The following is a 23348-nucleotide window of genomic DNA, read 5'->3' on the forward strand; positions in this document are numbered from 1 at the left end:
GTATAAAACAAAAATCTTTTCCGCCTAAAATGGAAATGACCAATAAACAGAGATGATATCATGCCAAATTATTAAAAATTCTATCAAGCTCTAATAGTTTAATTATATTAAAGGGATTGGCCACTGTCTATCACATACATGCAGATAGTAATAGACTTCATTAAACCATTGATGCCGTATTTTATATTTACTTGCAGGTCCCAAACTGGCTGCCTCAAGTTCACTTACATTGGGGACGGACTGGCCATGCGCTAGTTCCCCTGTTCATCCCCAGTGTAAATGAATGGAGGTTGGTATTGGATGGTACTGATTACATGACCACCCTTTAGCAGCCATTTTGGGGGACCTGCATGGAGAAGCATGTAAATGGTAAATTAGGCATATTTAACTATCAGACATTGGCACATACAGTATGGTTCAATAATGCCTATGACTAGCTGTATCTGTTGTTCCCAGTATGGCCTCCATTAGGGTACTGTACATTCTGTGGGGATTTGCTCTGGTAGACAGGTTAGCGGACGCAGTATAGAGGCAAGGTGCCAAGTTGTAAATTAAACTTCAGTGTTTTATTCACACTCGGCAAAAAAAACAATGTTCACCTGGAATCCGAGGTGTCGGTTCACACCTGGCTGAATGCTCAGCCACAGAAAATTTCACTGGCAGGATTCCAGGTGGCCTGCACGCCTGTTTGCAGTCTTCAGCCTAGAGGACTCCACAGCTTCACTGTCAGATGGAGGAAAATCCACACCACCTGATAGTGCTGACTGCTTTTATAAGCCTGCCAATACCTGGCCTGGAACGTGGGGAGTAGCCACCCACCCAGCACTTTGGCTACTCCCAGTAAGAGCTGTCTTGGATCAGCTTTACAGCCATACTAAACAGTTGAAGTGTCAGACTGTATTCTGCAATAATGACACTTAAGAAAAAAACAAAACGTCTCTTACCTCACCGCGGCCAGGAACCTCGGTGACACGTACCGACCATCAATGATGGCCCCTTGTTCCTTCCTACAATCCACATGGGATTTGTGGATATAAAATCTAAAGTAGAGTACAGTAGCAGCAAATTTCATTCACACCCCGTGGAAATTTTACATGCAGAAATTGACCTGTGAATTGTGATTTTTAAAATCCATTGCATGTCAAATGCTGCCACATATCTTCATATTGGTCTTCACTCTTTTGAATGTACAGTGAAATCTGCTACAAACTAGCATCAAATTCTCCATGTTTCACACGGACAACTTCAACTTCCATTTTTGCCCTGACAGCCTATGGAAGCAGATGGAGTTTTCCCACAACAATCTGTTACGGACCAGGAGCATCTAGTCACGACTGACGATCATACAAGACTCACTAGTCAACCAGGAATAAATCCGTGTGCATGCCATCTCCTCTTTGTTGCTTTTAGTATGCATAGTTTTAAATGATATAATCAAATGATTATGAACGTGTCTTACACAATGGGTGGTTTAAATAAGGTGGACTCTGATAACAGTACACATGCCAAACGAAGGGACAGGTGCCCCAAAATGTCACATCAGTAAGCACTTGTGCATATTTCTCATCTGTAGCATCATAAGCATTTCTGAATGCGCTCTATCTGAATGAACTGTGTAAGGCTACTTTCACACTAGTGTTAATATTTTCCGGTATTGAGATCCGTAATAGGGTCTCAATACCGGAAAAAAACGCTTCCGTTTTGTCCCCATTGACAATGAATGCTCCAAAATGAATTCTGTTCCATTCTCATACTGGAGAGCAAACCGCAGCATGCTGCGGTTTGCTTTCTGTTCTGGAATGCGGAGCAAGACGGATCGTCATAACCCACAATGCAAGTCAATGGGGATGGATCCATTTTCTCGGACGCAATCGAAAACGGATCCGTCCCCCATTGACTTTCAATGGAGTTTATGACGGATCCGTCTTGGGTATGTTACAGATAATACAACTGGATCCGTTCATAACGGATTCAAATGGCTGTATTATCAGTAACGGACGCGTTTTTACTGAACCTTGCCGGATCCAGCAAAAACGCTAGTGTGAAAGTAGCCTAAGCCACTTTCATCAATAATCGTGTGACTGTATCTCCATATTATATGCTTTAAAACATTGCACATAAAAAGCAATAAAAAGAGGCACATATGATTGCTGCTATATTTCTTAGTTTAAGTTGGAGAGAGACAGGCATGAGAAGTGAGATATTGTGGTCCCTCAAGGTAAAATGGCCTTAGAATACAATATTTTCAGCATACAATAGTCATTCCTGGGCCATCGTATATTGTAACTAGACACCATATATGATGCTTTGTACTCAGATCCAGACAATCATCATGGCCATTTCTCTGCTCAATCCCTGTATTGGTTGTCTAGGAACTCCTCTAAACGGTACAGTGTGGTACTGCATGTCCTGTATTGCCATCTGTCTGTGCTAGGATGAGCTACTCCTTAGGATGTCAGGTGATGGCAGCTCCACTTTATTTTTCTGGCACACTGTATATTTTACATGTCCCTGAAGAAGCCCGTGTCCTTGTCATAGATAGTGATTTAAAGCTTCCAAACTACTATATGTAAGGAATTGCTTTATCTGTGGTAGTTATCTGATTAATTTTCTTAAATCTTCGTTGTCTCTTATCTTGGGAGGACATTTTGGTGCTTTGGAACCAATTACGAGTTATCTATAGAGTTATGAACTCAAGTTACAGTGGTTTCAACATACACTGGTCATCCTGATATAGTAACTTGAGAGACCACTGTAATGTGTGCATATAGCTTATTAGAAAAAATATATATGCATATTTCTTAGAAAATATCCTAAACTGCTGCTTAATTTAGCTGTAGTGGTGTGACCTGGTGGTGACCACCGTTTGTCAGTTATGATGTGTGCTCATTAATTTGTGCAGTGGAGCTTTCAAATAATACTGTACGTGGCTTTGAAGAATGGTTTTACTGTGCTGTGTAATCCTGCCAGTATGAGTCTTGGTCATCACCACATTAATGTAAGACATCTTGGAGGGCAGCTTAGTGATTGCTTCCAGATGAGACACACACAAAGTCTGTAGGATGCATGTACTTCTGGCCATCCGCAATGTGGCTTTGTGCCCACAAATGAGAAGGTCCTATTCCAGCCACAGTGGGATGAGACAAAGGTGGTTCTTTGTGAACACTGAGCACATATTTCTAAAATGACACTGCTGCTACCCCAGAGGGTCTTGTTGAGTTTAAAGAGGATAGAATGATTTCCTTCTTGTTCCTACATTTTTTTCCAGCATCTGGCAAATTAAAGGTTCTGATTTCTACTAGATGGTGATTTATTCTGAGACGTGTTATAACACAAGATCCTGAAGATCTTTCCACAGGTTTATTTAAAAACATGCTACTTCTACAACTTGTCTCTCCTTTAACACCTGCGAAAAATTAAGTTTACGAGTCATTTAATGCCTAACGTGTAGCTCCAGAAAAACACCTGTTAGTACATTTAAACTGGAGCCTTAGAACATGGTTTGTAAATGCTTGTAAATAAATATGTGCTAGTGTAGGACATAGTGTATTTTCATGTGACTATATTTAAATTTAAAGTGATATTGCCACTTCACCTCCATTTGACTATTTTCAGCCTCTTGTGTATGAGGAGGGAGATGAGATAAAAAAAACTAATATAAAACAGAGAAATATATAATATACAGTGGTGCTTTAAAGTTTGTGCACCCTTCAGAAATTTGGAATGAAATAAAATCATAGCTTACCTATAGTAGCAGCATGGAGGTGCTAAAGCTGCACCAGAAATTCCAACATCCAAGAAAGTCCAGCTCACTGCATAGTAAAACCACAGACCTTTATTCGATCATCCTGGTAGACCGTACAGGGCACAAAATATAGTATGAATAATGTCCCCATAGTGTTCCGCTGTCTACATAATGGCTCCATAGTGCACCTCAATATATATTTGTGCCCCATTCTGCCCCCAGTATATATAATGCCCCCCAAGCCTTGGTAGTGTCGACAGATCCATTAACCTCATCCACTTGCATACGATGGAACACTTGCTGCTCACTGGAGTCAGCAGGACTTGTGACATCATCACACTGGGAGTGCATCATGTGATGTCACCATGCTTGGAGTGTCAAGTCCTAAAGTTTGTCTCCACACGTGCAAGTGTGAATGTGCTGTCCCATTGATTTCAGCGTGGTCTGTCTGGCAGTGAAAACAGCCAGAAATAGATCATGTCCTATTTTTTGACTGTCGCTATTCACGAGCCATTAAAAAAAGGCCATATAAATAGCCTCATTGACTTTAATTGGTTCACTTGGTCATGTGAATGTAGCCTTATGTTCGGAGAAAGGAAAATACTGAATTCCAGCATAAAGCCTCATCCCATCTGTGAAACACGGCTGTTGTAGTATCGTGGTTGGGGGCCTGTCTTTCTTTTTTTGCTTGCCATCATGGATGGAACAATGGATTCTGGATTATTAGCAGGAATTCCTGAAGGAAAATGTCATGGCATCTGTCTGTGAGCTGAATGTCAAGAAAACGTGGGACATTCTCCAAGACAATGACCCCAAGCACACAAGTTATTCTACCAAAGAATGGTTAAAGAAGAATAAAAAGTTTTGTAATGGCCAAGTCAAATTCCTGACCTTAATCCAAAAGAAATGTTATGGAACGACCTGAAGTGAGCAGTTCATGAGAGGAAAGCAACCAATATAACAGAGTTGAAGCTGATTTGTATGGAGAAATGGGCTAAAATTCCTCCAAGCCGATGTACAGGACAAATCCACAATTACTGGTAATAGTTACCATATTTTTTGCCCTTTAAGATGCACCGGCCCATAAGACGCACCTAGATTTTAGAGGGGGACAATAAGAAAATTATTATTTTTTCATTATACCTCAGTTCAGACCACCAATCAGACCCCCAATGTTAATCAGACCTCAGCTAACAGCCCCAATAAGATCCCCAATGTCAATAAGACCCCAATAAGACCTCCGCTCAGACCCCAATATGAATGACCCCCAATCAGACCTCAGATAAGAGCCCCATGCCTCTCATCAGCGCCCAGTAGCCTCTCCATTAGCCCCCAGTGCCTCTCAACAGCCCCCAGAAGTGTCCATCAGCCTCATAAAAAAAAAAAAAACACTTACCTCACCTGCTCCTGGACACTGCCGCTCCTCTCCTCTCCTCCAGTGCGATCTGCATTCTCCTGCTGTCGGCTGTGCTGTGAAGGCTGTGCACAGCGTGACGTCACAGAGCGCCTCATGCTGTGTGCAGCCCTGCACAGCCGACAGCCGAGAACCAGGAAACTGTGAGTACAAAGCCTTCACCGATTCCCGATCCTCCGGTACTAATGAGCGCTTCCATAATAGAAGCGGCTCATTAGTATTCACCCCATAAGACGCAGGGGCATTTTCCTCCCCACTATTGGGGGAGGGAAAATGCGTCTTATGTGGCGAAGAATATGGTAGTTGCAGTTATTGCTGCACAAAGGGATCACACCAGATACTGAAAACAAAGGTTCACAAACTTTTGCCACTCAGACATGTGATATTGGATCATTTTCCTCAATAAATAAATGACCAAGTCGAATATTTTTGGCTCGTTTGGTTTGGTTAACGTTATCTACTTTTAGGACTTCGTTTTTAGGTCAAAGTTATGCTGAGATATAGAAAATCCTGAAAGGCTTTCAAGCACCACTGTATATTGCTATTTTTTGTTTTAAACTAATTGTTAAATGTAGTCAGAAGTACAATTTGTGCTCTATTTTTCCACATTGTGATGTTTATTTAATTTTGTCCTTTTTTATATATTAGTATACTGTAAATGTAACAATTTTATTTTAAATTGTCTATGTTTTGTTTCAGATACTGCTAAACTATTTTGGAAATTATATACCGAATATTTGGACACCTGAAACTGGATGTGGGACATGCGAAATGGACACTATAGATTTATCAACACTCGAGGTAAGTGCTGTATGATTTATTTTTTAATGTAAATGTTGATATCATTTCTGTTTACGTAAATTATTTAAAATCATATGCAGGATTGTAAAATTGTATTTAATCTAAAAACTAAGGAAGAGATTTATCAAAACTGGCACAAAGGAAAACTAGGTTAGTTGTCTATGGCAACCAATCAGATTCCACCTTCTCTGTTTCAGAGTTCATTTGGAAAATTAAAGGGTCAACCTAATTGGTTGCTGAGAGAAACTAAGACAGTTTTTTTTCTGCACCAGTTTTTATAAATCTCCCTCTAAATATCAATGCTGAACTCATAGGAACACATCTAAAGTATATATCTATTTGCAAATGCAAATTCTAAAGTGGACCTCACTATTAGAGTTGAGAGTAGCGAGTTTCGGATGTCTCTGTACAGTATTAGAATGTATGGGCTCTGATGATACGAAGTAAGTTATTCACGAATTTGCGCGTGACTTAGTTGAATAACTTTAGTAGTTGATTTTTAAAGTGGAGTTCGGTTCTGAGGTACTAGTCATAACCAATGTTTAATTGATTTGATTGTGGAACCAGTGGTAAGGCCATTTCTCCAAAGGGTCCCAGGAGATAATTTTCAACAGGACAATGCCAGGCTGTATGTTGCTCATGCTACCGTGACCAGCCTGCCTGGCCTAAGCATGCTATGACCTGCTGCATCTCCGTACTTGTCTCCCATCAAGCACATCTGGGATATCATTGGTAGTCCATTACAAAAGAAGCTGCTAGCAGTAGATATTGATGATTTGGGTGTCAAAGTGCATTTAGCATAGCAGAACATTTCTCAGGTAACCATTATTAACCTCATTGATAGCATGAGAATGTGTGTAATTGTTTGTATTTCTGTGTATGGTGCTCATACTCGATACTGAGTGAATTGGGATGATTTGAATATTTTGTTTCCAATTTATTTTATCATTTGCATATCAACAACAAGTCTAGCAATCTTGTGATTTCCATAATTCCATGACTTTTCCTTCTTGGTGTTACAACTTAAATTTTGAGGAGTGCAGTAAAGTGTTTCTCAACTCTGGTCCTCAAGAAGCCCTGATAGCTAACTCTTCCAGGATTTCTTTAACACTACTCAAGGGAAAGCTGAAAAAAGGAGATGGTCAGTGCTCAAAATCAAATACAAAATAGTGTTTCTTTCAAATCTCACTAATGAGTTTTTTTTTTATCATTTATTTATTTGTAGTGCTGCCCATTTCCTTGTTTAATATGATTAACTAATTGTATCATGATTTCTAAGGGTGGCACCCACATGTATGTGCTGTTCAAACTAGTACAAAGGCACAGAATATTGCCATATTCTCAAATCGTATGCTGTTGTAGTTAGCATAGAACTGGAGATGAAAAACAATGGGAACGATTTACTAATCCAATAAATGGAGTAAATGTAGACAGGTTGTCTAGATCGGCATCAGATTTATCACAGTATCTTAGAATGGATGAGGGACATATATCAAGACTCGTGCTCCCATACACCATTCTTGATCCCTGTGCGCTGGAGTAAGATATGCCTAATTTAGTAAATGGACAATGACCTTATGCATAAAGTGTATGTAGTTATTCCCTATAGAATATAAATTTCACTTAATGAAATGCAAAGCTCTGACTCCTACAGTATACATTGTAGGAAGGCGCAAGGATGGAAGGTATGTATCACCGAGATTCCTGGCCTCGGTGAGGTAAGAGCCAGTAGTTTTAAGTGTCAGCGGCAGCTAGTGCTGACTGACACTGTTTTTTGTTAGTTTGGATGTAAAACCGATCCGGGCCGGCTCTTACTGGAGTAGCCAAAGTGCTGGGTGGGTGGCTTCTCCCCACGCTCCAGGCCGGGTCTTTTTGGCCTATATAAAAACCCCAGCCAGGAATATCAGCTGGGTGTGGTTTATCCACCATCTGACAGAGAAGCTGGGGAATCTCTGTGTTTTGGGACCTGTGAAGTTGTGCCGTGCTAAAAGGCTGAGAGCCGCATGCTGGGAAACAGGCCCCTAAAGCCTGCTGTGGACTGCGGGTGGAAACCTTCTAACCAAGTGAAAATTTTGTTCTATGGACATTGCATGGTGTGAACAAACACTAAGACTCTGAACGGTCTTTTTGGTTTTTCCTTATGTGTGAATAAAGACCGAACTGTTTAAGTTAAAGACTTTGTGATTGCCTCTATACTGTGTTGCTAGCCTGTCTACCAGAGCAAAACCCCACAACATTTCTAGTAGTGTCGGTCGAGAACCAAAGTGCTCGGGTGCTCGAGTAGAACACCTCTGGATGCTCGGGTGCTCTACCGAGCACAATGGAAGTCAATGGGAGCATTAAACCAGGCACCCCCTGTTCTGAAGAGGGAAGGGTGTCTGGTTCACAGGAAAAGGTCAGAAATTGATGGAAACACCACCGAAATGGTTTGGGAACAGCATGGGGAGGATATCTGGATGCATCTTGGACTCCCAGGTCACTGCTGGGAACGATGTTGTCCGAGTAGTACGCCACTTTTACAAACTGACAATAATACGCACAAAACCGAAGATGAAATCGACTTAGAGAAAAAATTGTTAGGAAACATTCTTTCCTGTATATTTACTTGTATATAAAGTGCAAGTGCTGCAAGAAATTACAAGGAAGAGGCACTCCAATACAACCTGTATATCACATAAAGGGGGGCCTCATTTACATTGTGGCACAATTGTTCAGGTAGTGGGACTCCTACACACATAAAGCCTATGCACTAAGTGAACAAGGAACCGGCACTCCAATACACTCTTTATTACACATAAAGGAGGGCATCATATACACACTTGATAAATTATGATTTATGGCCTGCCGGTGACCCTCAAAAACTATTGGAACAAGGGCCTGCTGATCTGACCATCTAAAACATTAGGGGTGAGGGTCTGCTGCTGAGCTGACCCTCTAAAACATTAGGGGTAAGTGCCTGCTGCTGATCTGACCATATAAAACATTAGGGGAGAGGGCCTGCTGGTGACCCTCAAAATCATTATGAAAAAGTGCCTGCTGGTGACCCTCTAAAACATTATGGGCAAGGGTCTGCTGGTGACCCTCAAAAACATTAGGAGGGAGGAAGGGCCTGCTGGTGACCCTCTAAAACATTAAGAACAAGGGCATACTGGTGAGTGGTGACCCTATAAAACATTATGGGAGAGGGCCTGCTGTTGACCCCCAAAAACATTATGGGCGAGGGCCTGCTGGTTACCCTCAAAAATATTATGGGCGAGGGCCTACTGGTGAGCCTCTAAAACTTAATGGGTGAGAGACTGCTGCTGAGCAAACCCTCTAAAACATTAGGAGCGAGGGCAGCATAATAAGCATGTTGATATGATGGAGGAGGAGGAGTAGTGGAAGGGGTGCATGGAAAGACTGTGTATTCAATACACCATAAAAGCCACCTTTAGAGTGCCTTTATGTTCAGCCGCTTTCCTCTGGTGGACTAGAGAAGTCAAGGGCAATCCAGGCCTTGTTTATTTTTATAATAAGAGTCAACCGGTCAGTAGAGATGGCCTTGCGGATCGCCCGACGGAGGTTTTGCAGCGAACTTCGCTCGTTCGCGATTCGCCAAACTTGCGAACATATGGCGAGGTTGCTTTGTGGAGCAGGGACACCAAACACTAGCTAATAGAGCCACAAAAGTCCTTTTAAGGACTGGTATAGGTGTGCTATCGATAGGTGTGATATACTGAGGGGTGTGATGTACTTATAATATACTTTCTAACTTCTAAAGCATATTATAGTGCATTTGTAATGTGCAGCAGTTGTGTGTGGTTCTGCTGCAATACTACAGCTAGATAGAGGGCCAAACCCTATTGGAATAACTAATTGCAACTGGTGTGATATCCCTGTTGCCCCCAAAAAAACTGATTAAGGGGTACGATATACCTGCTTCCACAAAATACTGATTAAGGGGTGTGATACACCAGCTTCCATGAAATATTGATTAAGGCCTGCGATACACAAGCTTCCACCAAATATTGATTAAGGGGTTTGATATACCAGCTTCCTGCAAATACTCATTAAGGGGTTCTATATACCTGTCTCCACAAAATACTGATTGAGGAGATTGATATACAGGCTAAGACCAAATATTGATTGAGGCCTGCAATATACCTGCTTCCACAAATACTGCTCTTCTATAGGGACTTTGTTACAGGGTCATTTTGAACATGACAGGCAGAGGAAGAGGCAGGCCATTACGCAGAGGTGGTAGGGGTCGGGCAGGTGCACCAGGCTGGAGCCTAAGTGGGAAGTTGGAGAAGGTGCGGGTGATTATGTCAAAGGACGCGCCAGAGTTGGTTGAGTGGCTCACTCCGCCTTCCACTTCTGCCCCCTTCTCATCCTCTGTATCTGCACCATCCTCACTCTCTGCTGAGTGCACCCCCAAAGACACCACCTGCACCATAGCCCCTCCACTCAAGTCAGAGAAATTATTTTCCCATCTATTCCCAGACCTTACCGATGCGCAGCCATTCTTGGCATCGGATGAGGAAGAGGAGGTAGCAATGGCCGCCACCCAGCGGTCTGACGACCGTACCCAGATCAGCCCAAGTACGGAGGTTCCCGCTGTTTCTGCCTACTCCGAGATCACTAATGTCAGTGGAGGTGAAGGTGACTATGATGACGTGTTGACGAATGTCACGTGGGTGCCCACAAGAGAGGAAGAGGAGGAGAGTTTAGAGGGAGAGACAGAGCAGCAGATAGGGGGTAGAAGGAGGAGAAGCAGGCAGAACTCGCAGTGCACAGGAGGCAAAAAGCAGACTGCAAATGTATCTGGAACGAGCCATCCACCATGCACGGTCACATCTGGTGCTCCCAGGACGCCGTCACATGCCTCCCCAGTGTGGGCTTTTATTAACGTGTCAGCTGCTGACAATAGTGTTACCAACTGCATCCTGTGGTGTCAACGCATAGGTCACGGTAAGCCCAAAACTCACCTAGGGATGACCGCCTTTAGAAGGCACCTGACCTCCCATCACCGAGCCCAGTGGGAGCAACACCGTCAAAACCCACAAAGCCACACTCCCGGTGCTTTACATCCTGCCTCTTCTCCTTCTCCTCTCTCCTCCCATTTGTTCTCCACTCCAGCTTCCACCGCGCCATCATCACATTCATCTGGCAAAAGGCCGGCTTCCGTGGCCCAAATGTTCGAATGTAAAAAGTTGCTGATGCCGGATAACCCTCTTGCCCAACGGCTGATGGCTGACCGCTGGCTTGTCTGAACTGCAAAAAATTTGGGGCCAATGGCACACCGCAATGGAAGGTCCCCGGAAGGAAATATTTTTCCCAGAAGGGCATCCCAGAGCTTTATGGCCACGTTTAGCGGCAAGTAAATGTATCTCTGGCACAGTGTCTGTGCCAAGAGACATCTGACCACAGACAAGGTGGTCTAGCAAACACGGGCAGGGAAGGTACATAACTTTAACTGCCCACTGGGTGAACCTTCTGACAGCTGTCAATCGTGCAACCCGTGGCACCCGTGTGGATTTGGTGTTAATGCCACAAACTGTATGCAGGCCTGCCTCTTTTTCTCCTCCTCCTACTCCATCCTCCGTCTCCACCTCGGCTGACTCCTCCTTTTCCACTGCTACCGCCTCTTCCGCTGCACCCCTCAAGCTCCCCAGAACCTATTGGTGCCAGGTGAAACGTTGCAATGGTGTGCTGCGTCTGTTGTGCCTGAAAGCCAAGAGCCACACCGGTCCTGTACTGCTTTCAGCTCTGCGGTCACAGGACGATCAGTGGTTAACCCCGCTCAATTTGACAGTTGGTAAAGTGGTGTGCGACAACGGTGCCAATCTGCTGAGCATGCTGAAACAGGGCAAAATGACACACTTGCCGTGCATGGCACACGTCCTGAACTTTGTCGTGCAGCGATTCATTGCCAAATCCCCCGGGGTCCAGGATGTCTTGTGGCAGGCCAGGAAAATCTCTTGCCATTTTAGAAGATCTTACACGGCCATGGCTCGCCTTGCTGACATTCAGTGGCGACACCACCTGCCCGTCAGAACTCCACCTTGTATATGCTTGATAGGCTACCGTTACAGAAAAGAACCCTTGAGGAATTACAGACATACAAACTTAAACACCTTTCCTGGTTTGGTCGTTTGAACACTGTCAAAATGGACATTTCAGGTTTTTATACCTTTTTCAAACTATACCTATTCATGTACCTAAAAAATACTTCTTAGAGATTCAAAGGGCTCTCAATAGGTTTATTTGGCACACTAGTAAACCTAGACTGAATAAAAAAGACCTGATCAAACATAAATCCCTTGGGGGGTTTGGATTACCAGATATTCACCTTTATCATGAAGCGGCGGTACTTGCTAGACTTTTAGATTGGAGACATAAAGGCTTAAAAAAACTTTGGGTCGCTCTGGAACAATCTTTATCGTCTCTCTCTCTTCAAGGCATACCCTGGCTAAATATAAATGACCGACCCCCTCAAGAGGAATTCCCGTTCCTTGTACGACATGCTGTTGTCATCTGGGAGGAATGGATTTCCAAGTCTCAAATCACCTTCAGACCAGGTCCTATGACCCCACTCCATGGGAATCCAGCGTTTATCCCGGGCATGATTCCATCATCCTTTCTCATCAAAACCACACATAACGATTTAATGAGAATTAGGGATGTCCTGTCAGGGGGGTCACTATCCTCCTTTGAAAATTTACGCCAGAACGCAGCAATCAGCGTGGCTTCCTGGCTGGGATATGCTCAATTAACTTCCTTTTTTGGAACCACATTCTCTGGAGGAATGGTGAACCCAATGACAGATTTTGATAGGCTATATCTACAACAAGGCATAATTGAAGGTACCTTGTCCACACTATACAGAGTGCTCCTGGATATACATAGTGGAGAAAGGGCATCATTTTTCGATAGATGGGAAACTGATTTGCAGGTCAGGTTCACAGGGGAGGAGGTGGAGAAGATGTGTATGTTCTCCCATGGAATTTCACTGGCGTCACAGGTCAAGGAAAAGAATTACAAAATTCTCTCAAGATGGTACTAATGTCCTACTAAAATACATCAGATGTTCCCTACGGTGTCAGATAAGTGCTGGAGATGCGAGAATGATAGGGGTTCCTTGCTGATATTTGGTGGAGTTGTCCGAAAATCCACTCGTTCTGGGAACGTATCCTACAGATCTATGCTTACTCAAGCAGGACAATCCCTAACACTCCACAACTTACCCTTCTATCCCTGATTCCTGGCTCTCTTGCCCAGGTCAAGAAAGGGGTTCTGCAACATTTCCTGTCAGCTGCCAGGATAGTTATCCACAGACATTGGAAGTCCAGTTCTCCACCCACTTTGCTTGAATGGGCAAGAGAGCTAAGATTTATACTGCGTATGGAAGAGTTGATTGCAATTGAGCAAGAAAGGGATGAATCTTTAGCGCGTAGTTGCGACCCCTTACTTCAGTTTTTGGACTCACCGGAGTTTAATGACTTGATAGGAGAGTAATGAGTACTTGTAGCACTCAAGACCTATCTTAGTTCCTTTAGGTCAGGTCCACTTATCTTTTACATTTATATCTATATTAGCATCTTTTAATGATGTTTCTCCCCCCACCACCTCCCTCCTTCCTCTCCTCCTGTCACTCCCCATGTTGATGTTTTGCTTAATGGCGAAAGACTTAGAGCCACAAAGAATGGAATTGGCAATCGGTTGCATAGACCATTGAGTGTTGCTGGTTTTCATCACCATGGACACATGTAGTAAGTTGTCTATATATGCATTCATATGTCTATTCATTTATTGATGATTTGTATATGCTCTCCATACGTGTTGCTGATAACAACTAGTCTCATTGTTACTTTATGCACTGGACCCTGCGTGGTCTGTTTGTAATATTTATGTTTATATAATGTCACCACTCCTTTTTAAAAATGGTGATTTCAATAAAATTCAGAGTAAACTTAAAGATGTGTTGGTCACTTCGGATGTGAGATCATTCTTGCAAACAACCCATTGACAGCCGCCCTCTGGATCCAGCCTCAGGGAACGCCTAGCCAGACAGGTGTCCGACTACATCGGGTTAACGACCGATGTGGACGCTCTGAGAAGCGAGGAACCCCTGGAATACTGGGTGTGCAGGCTTGACCTCTGGCCAGAGCTGGCACAATTTGCCATGGAACTCTTGGCTTGCCCCTCTTCAAGTGTCCTGTCCAAAAGGACGTTCAGCGCAGCAGTGGGGATCATGATCAATAAGCGCATGGATCTCTGAGGAATTCAACACCTGTGATGACCACGTGTAATTGAACTTCCTCATGCCAGCCCACACATATCCGCCACCACCCAGAACAAAGAATTGTCTCTCTATATATATATATATATATATATATATATATATACACACACACACACACAGTACAGACCAAAGACTTGACCTCTGGCCAGAGCTGGCACAATTTGCCATGGAACTCTTGGCTTGCCCCTCGTTGAGTGTCCTGTCCGAAAGGATGTTCAGTGCAGGAGGGGGGATTGTGACCCATAAGCGCACTCACCTAGCTCACGACAGTTGGACTACCTCACATTTCTAAAAATTAATGAGGCATGGATCTCGGAGGAATTCAACACCTGTGACTACCACGTGTAATTGAATTTCCTCATGCCAGCCCACACATATCCGCCACCACCCATAACAAAGAATGGGCTTATGTTTTTTATGTATATACAGCGGCATAAAAGGCCTTTTATGTCAGGTGAATGCCTAATTTTTTGGGCCTCTACTCCAGTGACCTACAGTAAAATTTTTATCCAGTGACCGCCTAATGTACCTCCAGACACATAATCACTTGTTCTTTTCTGTCAGGTGACCTAATTTTTGGGGCCTGTACTCCACTGGCTTACAGTAAAATTGTTATCCAGTGACCGTATAATATAGCTCCAGCCACATAATCACTTGTTCTTTTCTGTCAGGTGAATGCCAAATTTTTAGGGCCTGTACTCCTGTGGCCTAAAATAAAAATTTTCTAGGCTCCAGCAGGGCACATTTTTCATAGTTTTCCTTTAAGATGCATAAAAATAGCACCTGATTAAAATACATATTTTTTGTGGGAATTTTTGCCATTGATCCCCCTCTTGGTATGTCACTGTCCATGTTGTGGGACTATTTGTGTAGTAAGTATTCTGTGGCTGCAAATATGACCTGAAGGTTCTTCAAGTTCGCCTGCCATTAATGTGAATGGCGAGCGACGCGAAAGCGCGCTTCACGAACATTTGATCGCAAACGCGCGTTCGCAATACGTCCCGGCCGATGTTCATCCATCACTACCGGTCAGAATTTTCAGTTGACATGCGGATGCGTTAATCAGTTATTATGCCCCCAGCAGCATTAAATACATGCTCTGACAAAACGCTGGCGGCGGGGCAGGCCAGCACCTCCACGTAGAGCACCAGTTCGTGCCAATAGTTGGCACTGAGGGATCACCGAGGACGCTGACACTGTCTGCTACGTACTCCTTCACCATCTTCCAAAATTTTTCCCTCCTTTTGACAGGCCGCGCATCAAGTTGAGGGTGCTGGCGGGGTGTCATAAAACTGTCCCAGGCCTTGGAGAGTGTTGCCCTGCCTCTGTTGGAACTGCTGTGTGTTCCCCTCGTCTCCCCTCCTCGGTTGGCCAAGGATCTACGTACTCTGCAGCCAGCGTTGTAAGCTGGAAATTTTTGGAGCAATTTTTCCAACACAAAAATGAGAGATGAGAAGTTCTCTTTGTAGTGTGGGTAAAGAAGGGTGAACAACCAGTAATTGGTGTTGGCCAAAGTGCGTGAAAGGCGAGGGTCACGGGAAAGGCAGCCTAACATAAAGTAAGCCATGTGTGCCAGAGTCCCAAGAGACAAGACTTTGCTGTCCTTATCAGGAGGATGACTCTCAATCTCCTAATCCTCTTCCTCCTCTTCTACCCATCCACGCTGAATAGATGGAATAAAACTTCCATGGGTAATATGCTCTGTAGCAAAGGCAACCATCTACTGCTCCTTCTCCTCCTCATCATCATCCAATTTGCACTGAGAAGACGAACTGAGGGTGGTCTGGCTATCACCCTGTGTACTGTCTTTCCCTATTTCCACCTCTTCCACATGCAAAGCTTCCGCCTTAATTGTGAGCAGCGAGCATTTGAGTAGACACAGAAGTGGGATGGTCGTCGCTTGTGAATAGCGGAAGCTGACTGGAAAGGTGACAACCATGTTGCAGCTGGTATTCCACAACTGCCCTCTGTTGCTCACAAAGCCTTGCCAACATGTGGAACGTAGAGTTCCAGCGCGTGCTCACGTCGCACAACAGTTGGTGAGCTGGCAATTGCAAGCGCTGCTGCAGCATTGTCAGACCAGCAGAAGCTGTCGATGACTTGCAGAAATGAGCACACACGCGGCGCACCTTCACCGGTAGCTCAGGCAAATTGGGGTAAGTTTTGAGAAACCGCTGAACCACTAGGTTGAACACGTGGGCTAGGCATGGTATGTGTGTGAGCTTGCCGAGCTCCAAAGCCACCACCAAGTTACAGCCATTATCCGACACAACCATGCATGGTTGTAGGTTGAGTGGTGAGAGCTACAGCTCAGTCTAGTCCCTTTCCCCCTGCCACAGCTCTGCGGTGGTGTGCTTTTTGTCACCTAAGCAGATCAGTTTAATCACGTCCTGTTGCCGCTTCCCCTTTGCAGTGCTACACTGCTTCCAGCTATTGACTGATGGCTGACTGGTGCTGCAAGATGATAATTCAGAGGTGGAAGTGGAGGAGGAGAAGGTGGAGTTGCAGGCACTAACGTAGGTGGTGGCGGAAACCCTGATAGAAGTAGGGCCCGCAATCCTTGGCTTCGATAGCACATGTGCCATTCCAGGGTATGACTCGCTCCCGGCCTCCTCAACGTTCACCCAGTGTACCGTCAGGGAAATGTAGTGTCCCTGGCCATAAGCACTTGTCCATGTGTCAGTCGTTAAGTGGACCTTCTGAATAACTACTGCGTTGGTCAGGGGATGGATGATGTTACGGAACATATGCTGGTGTAAGGCTGGGACCGCACACCATGAAAAATATTGGCGTCTGGGGACAGAGTAACGCAGGTCCACAAGCCTAAATTGCGACCTTTCCAGGGCCCGCATTTTGGAAAAGTGTGCATTTAGCGCTATGGCCTGTGGGTGGGTGGCTGGGTATTTGTGCTTTCATTCAAAGGTCTGGGGTATAGACATCTGTCTCTGCGTCTTGGACAGGGAATTGGCCAGCACGTAACACAGGGGATATAGTGTTGTGATCTGCAGACATGGATTGTGGACCCAGGCATTCAGCCCACCTATTAGAGTGCTTTGTTGCCATGTGGTAGATCATGCTGGTGGTGGTGAGGTTGCTAGTGTTGCGCCTGCTCATTTTCATATGGCACAGGTTGCAAATGACAATTATTTTATCGTCCGCACTTTCCTCAAAAAAGCGCCAGATAGCGTAACTTCTACCCCTCTGCAAGGGAGATTGCCGCAAGGGGGTGCTCCGAGGAACAGTTGCTGGCCTGTTTGGTGTGGCCTGCCTTCTCCCTTTGCCACCCCACTGCCTCTTCCAGACTGTTGCGGTGCTACGGATCCTTCCCGCTCTGTTCTGCTGTCGTCGCTCGGCTTGCCACCTTCCCAGGTTGGGTCGGTGACTTCCTCGTCTACCACCTCTTCTTCCACTTCCTCACTCTGGTTATCCTACTGACTTGTTGACCTAACAACAACCTCAGTTATTGACAACTGTGTCTCATCCTCATCATCAACCTCTTGAGACACTAGTTGCGGTTGACTTATTGGCAACTGTGTCTTATCATCATTATCATCATCCACCTTGTGAAACACTAATTGCCAATCTCCACCGTCTTTTTTTTGTGACTGTGGATGCTTAAGAGTTTTGGAATCGGGGCACAATATCTCCTCAAGTCCCTCTTCAATCTGGCTTGTCAAGAGGCCCAAATCAAGGAATGGCGATGAAGAGCTTGTCGGAATATCCGATTGTGGGATAATTTTTTGCCAAGACTCTCCATCGTGGGAGGAAGGACTACCAGGGTGAGGATTCTGTTGACCAGACTCTTGGTTACTGAGATTGGACTTTGTGGAAGACAAGGTGGCGCTTAACCGACTGGAAGCATTATCTGCTGCAATCCAACTGACCACCTGGTCGCACTGGTCTGACTTCGAGAGTGGTGTCCCGCGTCGCCCTGTAAACTGGGACATGAAGCTAGGTATTGTGGATAAGTGTGTTTCTTGTGCTCTGGCAGCAGGCACGGTTTCACCGCGCCCAGGGCCACGTCCTCTGCGTGCACCATCAGCAGCACGGCCATTTCCCATCCCTTACTGCTCGCCTTGTGCATATTAAATGATATATATGCTTGCAAGTATGTCACACGTACAGTTGCGCAGGTTCTGTAAATGTATGCACAAATAAAGTACACAGAATGTCACAGATATTTTTAGGATGCGCACACATTAAACAGGAGATGTAGCACAGATAATGTCGCTGTCAGCAGCGGCTAATAAAAAATTACACTGAATTATTGTCACTGATATTTAGGACGTGCAAACGTTATACAGGAGTTGTAGCGCAGATAATGTCGCTGTCACCAGCGGTGAAATTTTTTTCCTGAATGTCACTGATATTTCGGATATGCAAACGTTATACAGTAGATGTAGCGCAGGTAATGTAACTGTCCGCATCGGACACCGTCTACGGAAAAAGTACACTGGATGTCACAGATATTTTTAGACTGCACACACGTCACACAGGAGATGTAGCGCAGATAATGTCGCTGTCTGAATCGGCCAAACAATTGCAAGGTATTTAGCGCAGGTTGCGCTAAAAATATATATTGCTGACAGATACAATACTCCTTAAAAGGACTTTTGGGTTCTCTAACAATTCCACGCAATTTAGCGCAGATTGCGCTAATAATTATATTGCTGCCAGATACAATAGTCCTTAAAAAGACCTTTGGGTCTCTAACATGTTTTTCAATAAAATATTACTATTTCACTCCCTACACTCTGTCCCTTCTTCAGCACAGCTCTCCCTGAGTAAGGCCTTATTCACACGTCAGTGTTCAGTCAGTGATTTCCATTCGTAATTGTCAGCCAAAACCAGGATTGGAGCCTCCACAGATATATGGTATAAGGGAAAGATCTGCACATGTTCTGTGTTTAGAGCCACACCTGGTTTTGGTTCAGAATTACTGATGGAAATCACTGACCGAACACTGACTGTGCGAATGAGCCCTAAAACTGAGCCGAACACGTGTCAACAGGTGCTATATAGCACCCGATGATGCGTTTCAGCCAGCCAATCACTGTAATGCCAGTAGCCAACATGGCTACGGCATTACAGTCAATGCCAGTACTTACCTGCACGTTTATTTGCTGCGTATCAGCCAACAAACGTGCAGGGAGAAGACTCGAGCATCGTGCACGAGCACACGTGGTGTTCGGCCGAACACCGCAATGTGCTGAGCATAGCGATGTTCGAGCCGGATAGCTGTTCGGCTGAGCATGCTCGCTCAACACTAATTTCTATTCAAGCTTAAATAATTATGTTAATACTATCCTAACCGCAAAGTATTAATCTCTGATTCACCCTAGACCTCCAGCGATATTAGATATAAGAACATGTCCATCCAGACCACCATGGAAAATAGACATAACACTTTATATTTCTTCACTAATAAACACTCTGGATCACTGGGAATATAAAAAAAAAATACTGTGATTATTCCTTGAGGTACAAATTCGAAGCACACTATTGCTAACCAGCTGATCTAAAAAAATTAAATATGAGATGCAATGGTTGTAGAAAATTGGATTAGTACAATGAGAAAGCCCTTGATGTCATAGGTACTGCCACACATAAAATTTCCATTAATACAAAAACTTCTGAGGCCAGTTTTTTATAAAGCCAAACATACACTGCAAAAGAGACATTTATTTTAATGTTCAATATTCAGAGAACTGTTCTATAAGGAAAGTAGAGTCTTGATGCCTGCACATAAAGTGTAACTAACCTTTCAACAAACTTTGCATTAATTAATTGTATAGTGTGTGTACACGACATACAACACTATATTTGAAAACCATGGGGTACATTTTATTAAGACTGGCGTTTTAGACGGCAGTCGTAATAAAGCCTTAAGCTGGGGGTGGATCTGCCGACATTCTGAAGAGGCGCATCCATAACTTTGGCGCATCCAGAGACCGTTTTAAATATAAGAAAGCTTCCGAGCTGTTTGACCTTTTTCTATGCCTGAAACGCACGTAGAAAGTGGCAAACCAGATTGGTCTTTGGCCCCTTCACTGCCCACGTCATGGTCACGTATTTGGACCTGGTGTGAGAGGGGCAAAGTCAAAGATTTAGTAGTGTTTCAGAATAATAAATGACCCCTGTATGACTTGTATTTGCCATTTTTTTTGCAGTTTTCCCCTGTGCATGCTAAATATCTAGTTTGTAGTTTTACAAAAAATGGTTAGTGAAGACTAGCTGCCATCCACTGCACACAGACAATAGAAGAGAATCTACTCTGTAACCTTCTCTTCTTCACTCAGAAGCTGTCTCATGGAGGACATAGAGAAGTACTGACCTTCATGGCTACCAATAAAGGGCTTGGGCTGAAATGTAAACTTCCTATATAGTTAGAGTCCTATCTCTCTCACTCCTCTCCCTCCACTCTCCATGGAGTTGTATTGACATAATATGATCCTTTTGTCTTCTATAGAGCTAATCTATCCTGGATGGGCTTAAGATATTTTCAAAGTGAAAAGCAATTGGCAAAGGGAGTTAAACAGCTAATAGCATGAGTAGTAGACTTCTCTCTCTGATAAGATATATTACAAAGTTTCTTATGGTCGCTTGTATTATTTTTTTAAGCAAAGTTACGTGACAAGTCAGTGACAATTTTAAATAATCTAACTGAAAACAAATCCAATATAACATATTTAGCACATTTGTGTAATTACTTTAGATTTCATGGTCTTTGAATAATTTCCCAAGATTTTTTTCAGTGAAGAATATTTACACCACCCAGTTTATCCAAATCAACCCATGATCAAATACCATTTTTTAAATAATTATTTTTAAAAAGGTTGTCAGTTTGTGGTTAGTAACAAGTGAAGTATTTGGACTGTAATTTTGTGTTGAAAATGTCTACGGGAATGAGATTATCAGTGAAGGATTAATATGGAAAAAATTGTATGTGTTGGTTATTTAAGTCCACAGATGTTCCACTTTAATATTCATTTAGCTCTGCAATTTTGTTTATCCTCCACCTGAAGTTCATGGTTTCCTTTCACAAGTTCGTTGAGACATTACATGTCTTCTTTTATTACATTTATTTGCTCATTGCTAGCCTTGTAAAAAGACACGCAAGAACCATATAAACTGTAATTAGAACCAAGCATTATTTCAAAACAATGTGATTGGGAAGGCTGGAAATCCCTTTGGCAACAACAAATCTGTTTTGCAGCTTGAGGTCTCCATGTATTTATGTTTAGCGGTGATTATATGTGTTATACACAAGGAACGTTTCCGAAATGGTTTACTGTTACATGGGGTAGACAGTAGGAAAAACTGGATTCCAAATGTATGATTTACTTTGGATGACTGACAAACAGTGGCTAGTAAATTAGGTCATAGACTTGGAACAATCTATCACGCTTCGGTGTGGGAGGAAAACACCACACCTAGCATAAGAGGGAAGGAGTGAACTGGTAATCAGGCCTGAGAACTAGGGGAAGGAAGATGGACACATCCTAGTAGAACCCTAACCAAAATCCTGTCTGACTACCAGTATGAACAGACCCCAGAGGTAGGTGTGTTCATATGCATGAATACCTAGAGTCCTATCTAGCCCTATAGAACCCTGGTACTAATGGCAGGGACAAGACTACCTGTTCCTCCAAAAGGAAGGACTAACAGGAGTCTCCTTCAGGCCTAATACAAACAATAGGCAAATACAACACACAGAACCCAAAACAAAATACAAAAAGGGAAAGGAAAGACTTTAACTTTAAAGGGGCTATGGAAGCACCAGAAACTCCGCCGAGATCCACACCCCAGCTATCCACAACTGAAACTGAAGCTATAAACCGCACAGCATTGTGGGAGAAGCAACAATAAATAAGGAAGGTTAAATGACCACATTAGCAACACGTGAGGCAAAGGGAGTGGCCATTACCAGAAACAAAACAGACGCCTATTGATCTACAAGGAAAACCTGTCAGAGCAAACCACGTGTTGCCAGTCTCACCGATCTCCTGCCACCTGTCATGGGAACGCCCGTGAGACAATCACTGTAAATAGACAAATGAAATTGTGAACAGTCTGCTGTGGCAAGAAAGCTGAATCGTTTGCTTTACTGACTCAATAATTGAATAAGCTCTTACATAACCAGAAGATCATTAAGGTGGTTCTGTTTGATGTTGTAATTTAACCCCAATAACTTGAATGAGGATGAGCTGCAATACCCAACACAGCTGCTGTACATAACTATTAAAACTAGTCGTTTACTATTTAAAGGGCATCTGTCAGCAGATTTGTATCTACCTATAAAAATGGCTGACCTGTTACATGTGCACTTGGCAGCTGAAGGCATCTTTATAGGTCCCGTGTCCATTATGCTCACATTGCTGAGAAAAATTATGTTTTAATATATTCTAATGAGCCCCTAAAAGCAACAGGGGTGTTGCTGTTATACCTAGAAGCTCTGCTCTCTCTACAACTGCAGCACCTTCTCCACTTTGATTGGTAGGCATCATGATGTTTTCACTGCCTGGACCGGTCAATAAAAGTGGAGAGGGGACAACAGTTGTTGAAAGAGCTGAGCCTCTAAGAGTAATGGTAACCTCCCTGTCGCTTCTAGAGGCTCATGTGTATATATCTAAACATCATTTTTCTCAGCAATGTGGGAACATTTGAACATGGGACCAAAACAGAAGACTCTTTTTAATCACAGACACCTAAAAATTGTTAATAATGAATTGTGGACTCAAGTTATCAATGCATGTGTCAGCAAGTGTTCTGACTGTAAATTATCTATCAATGCCATAATTTGCATACCGTCTATTAGTGCTCAGGATACAGGCGTGTATACAGTACTTGTTGGGAGTAAAAGTATCCAGACACGTAGATATAAGCTCACATGTTATGTCCTTATTCCTCATTAGAGATGAGCGAATTTTTAAAAAATTTGATTCAGCCGATTCGCCGAATTTCTCGAAAACAATTAGTTTTGATCCAAATTTATTTGCGGCAAATCACATAAAAAAAAACTATTAACTAAACTATTTTCTGACTGCAGAGACCCTTTATAGTAATGTACAGAACTGTGCCTTGCAGTGATATTCATAGGGAGT

The 23348-nt window shown here is 43.5% G+C and overlaps 1 protein-coding gene across 2 annotated transcripts in view; it reads left to right on the plus strand.

Moving 5' to 3' along the window:
- The window catches only part of PLOD2 (procollagen-lysine,2-oxoglutarate 5-dioxygenase 2), a 185880-nt gene that overhangs the window by 101179 nt on the left and 61353 nt on the right, over window positions 1–23348 (plus strand). For both annotated transcript variants that reach the window (XM_040428046.1, XM_040428047.1), the window contains exon 8: window positions 5859–5960. In XM_040428046.1, coding sequence (XP_040283980.1) covers window positions 5859–5960 — 102 coding nt within the window. The remainder of the gene's footprint in view (window positions 1–5858; window positions 5961–23348) is intronic.

Source organism: Bufo bufo, chromosome 4, assembly GCF_905171765.1.
Source record: "Bufo bufo chromosome 4, aBufBuf1.1, whole genome shotgun sequence".
Taxonomy (NCBI): Eukaryota; Metazoa; Chordata; class Amphibia; order Anura; family Bufonidae; genus Bufo; species Bufo bufo.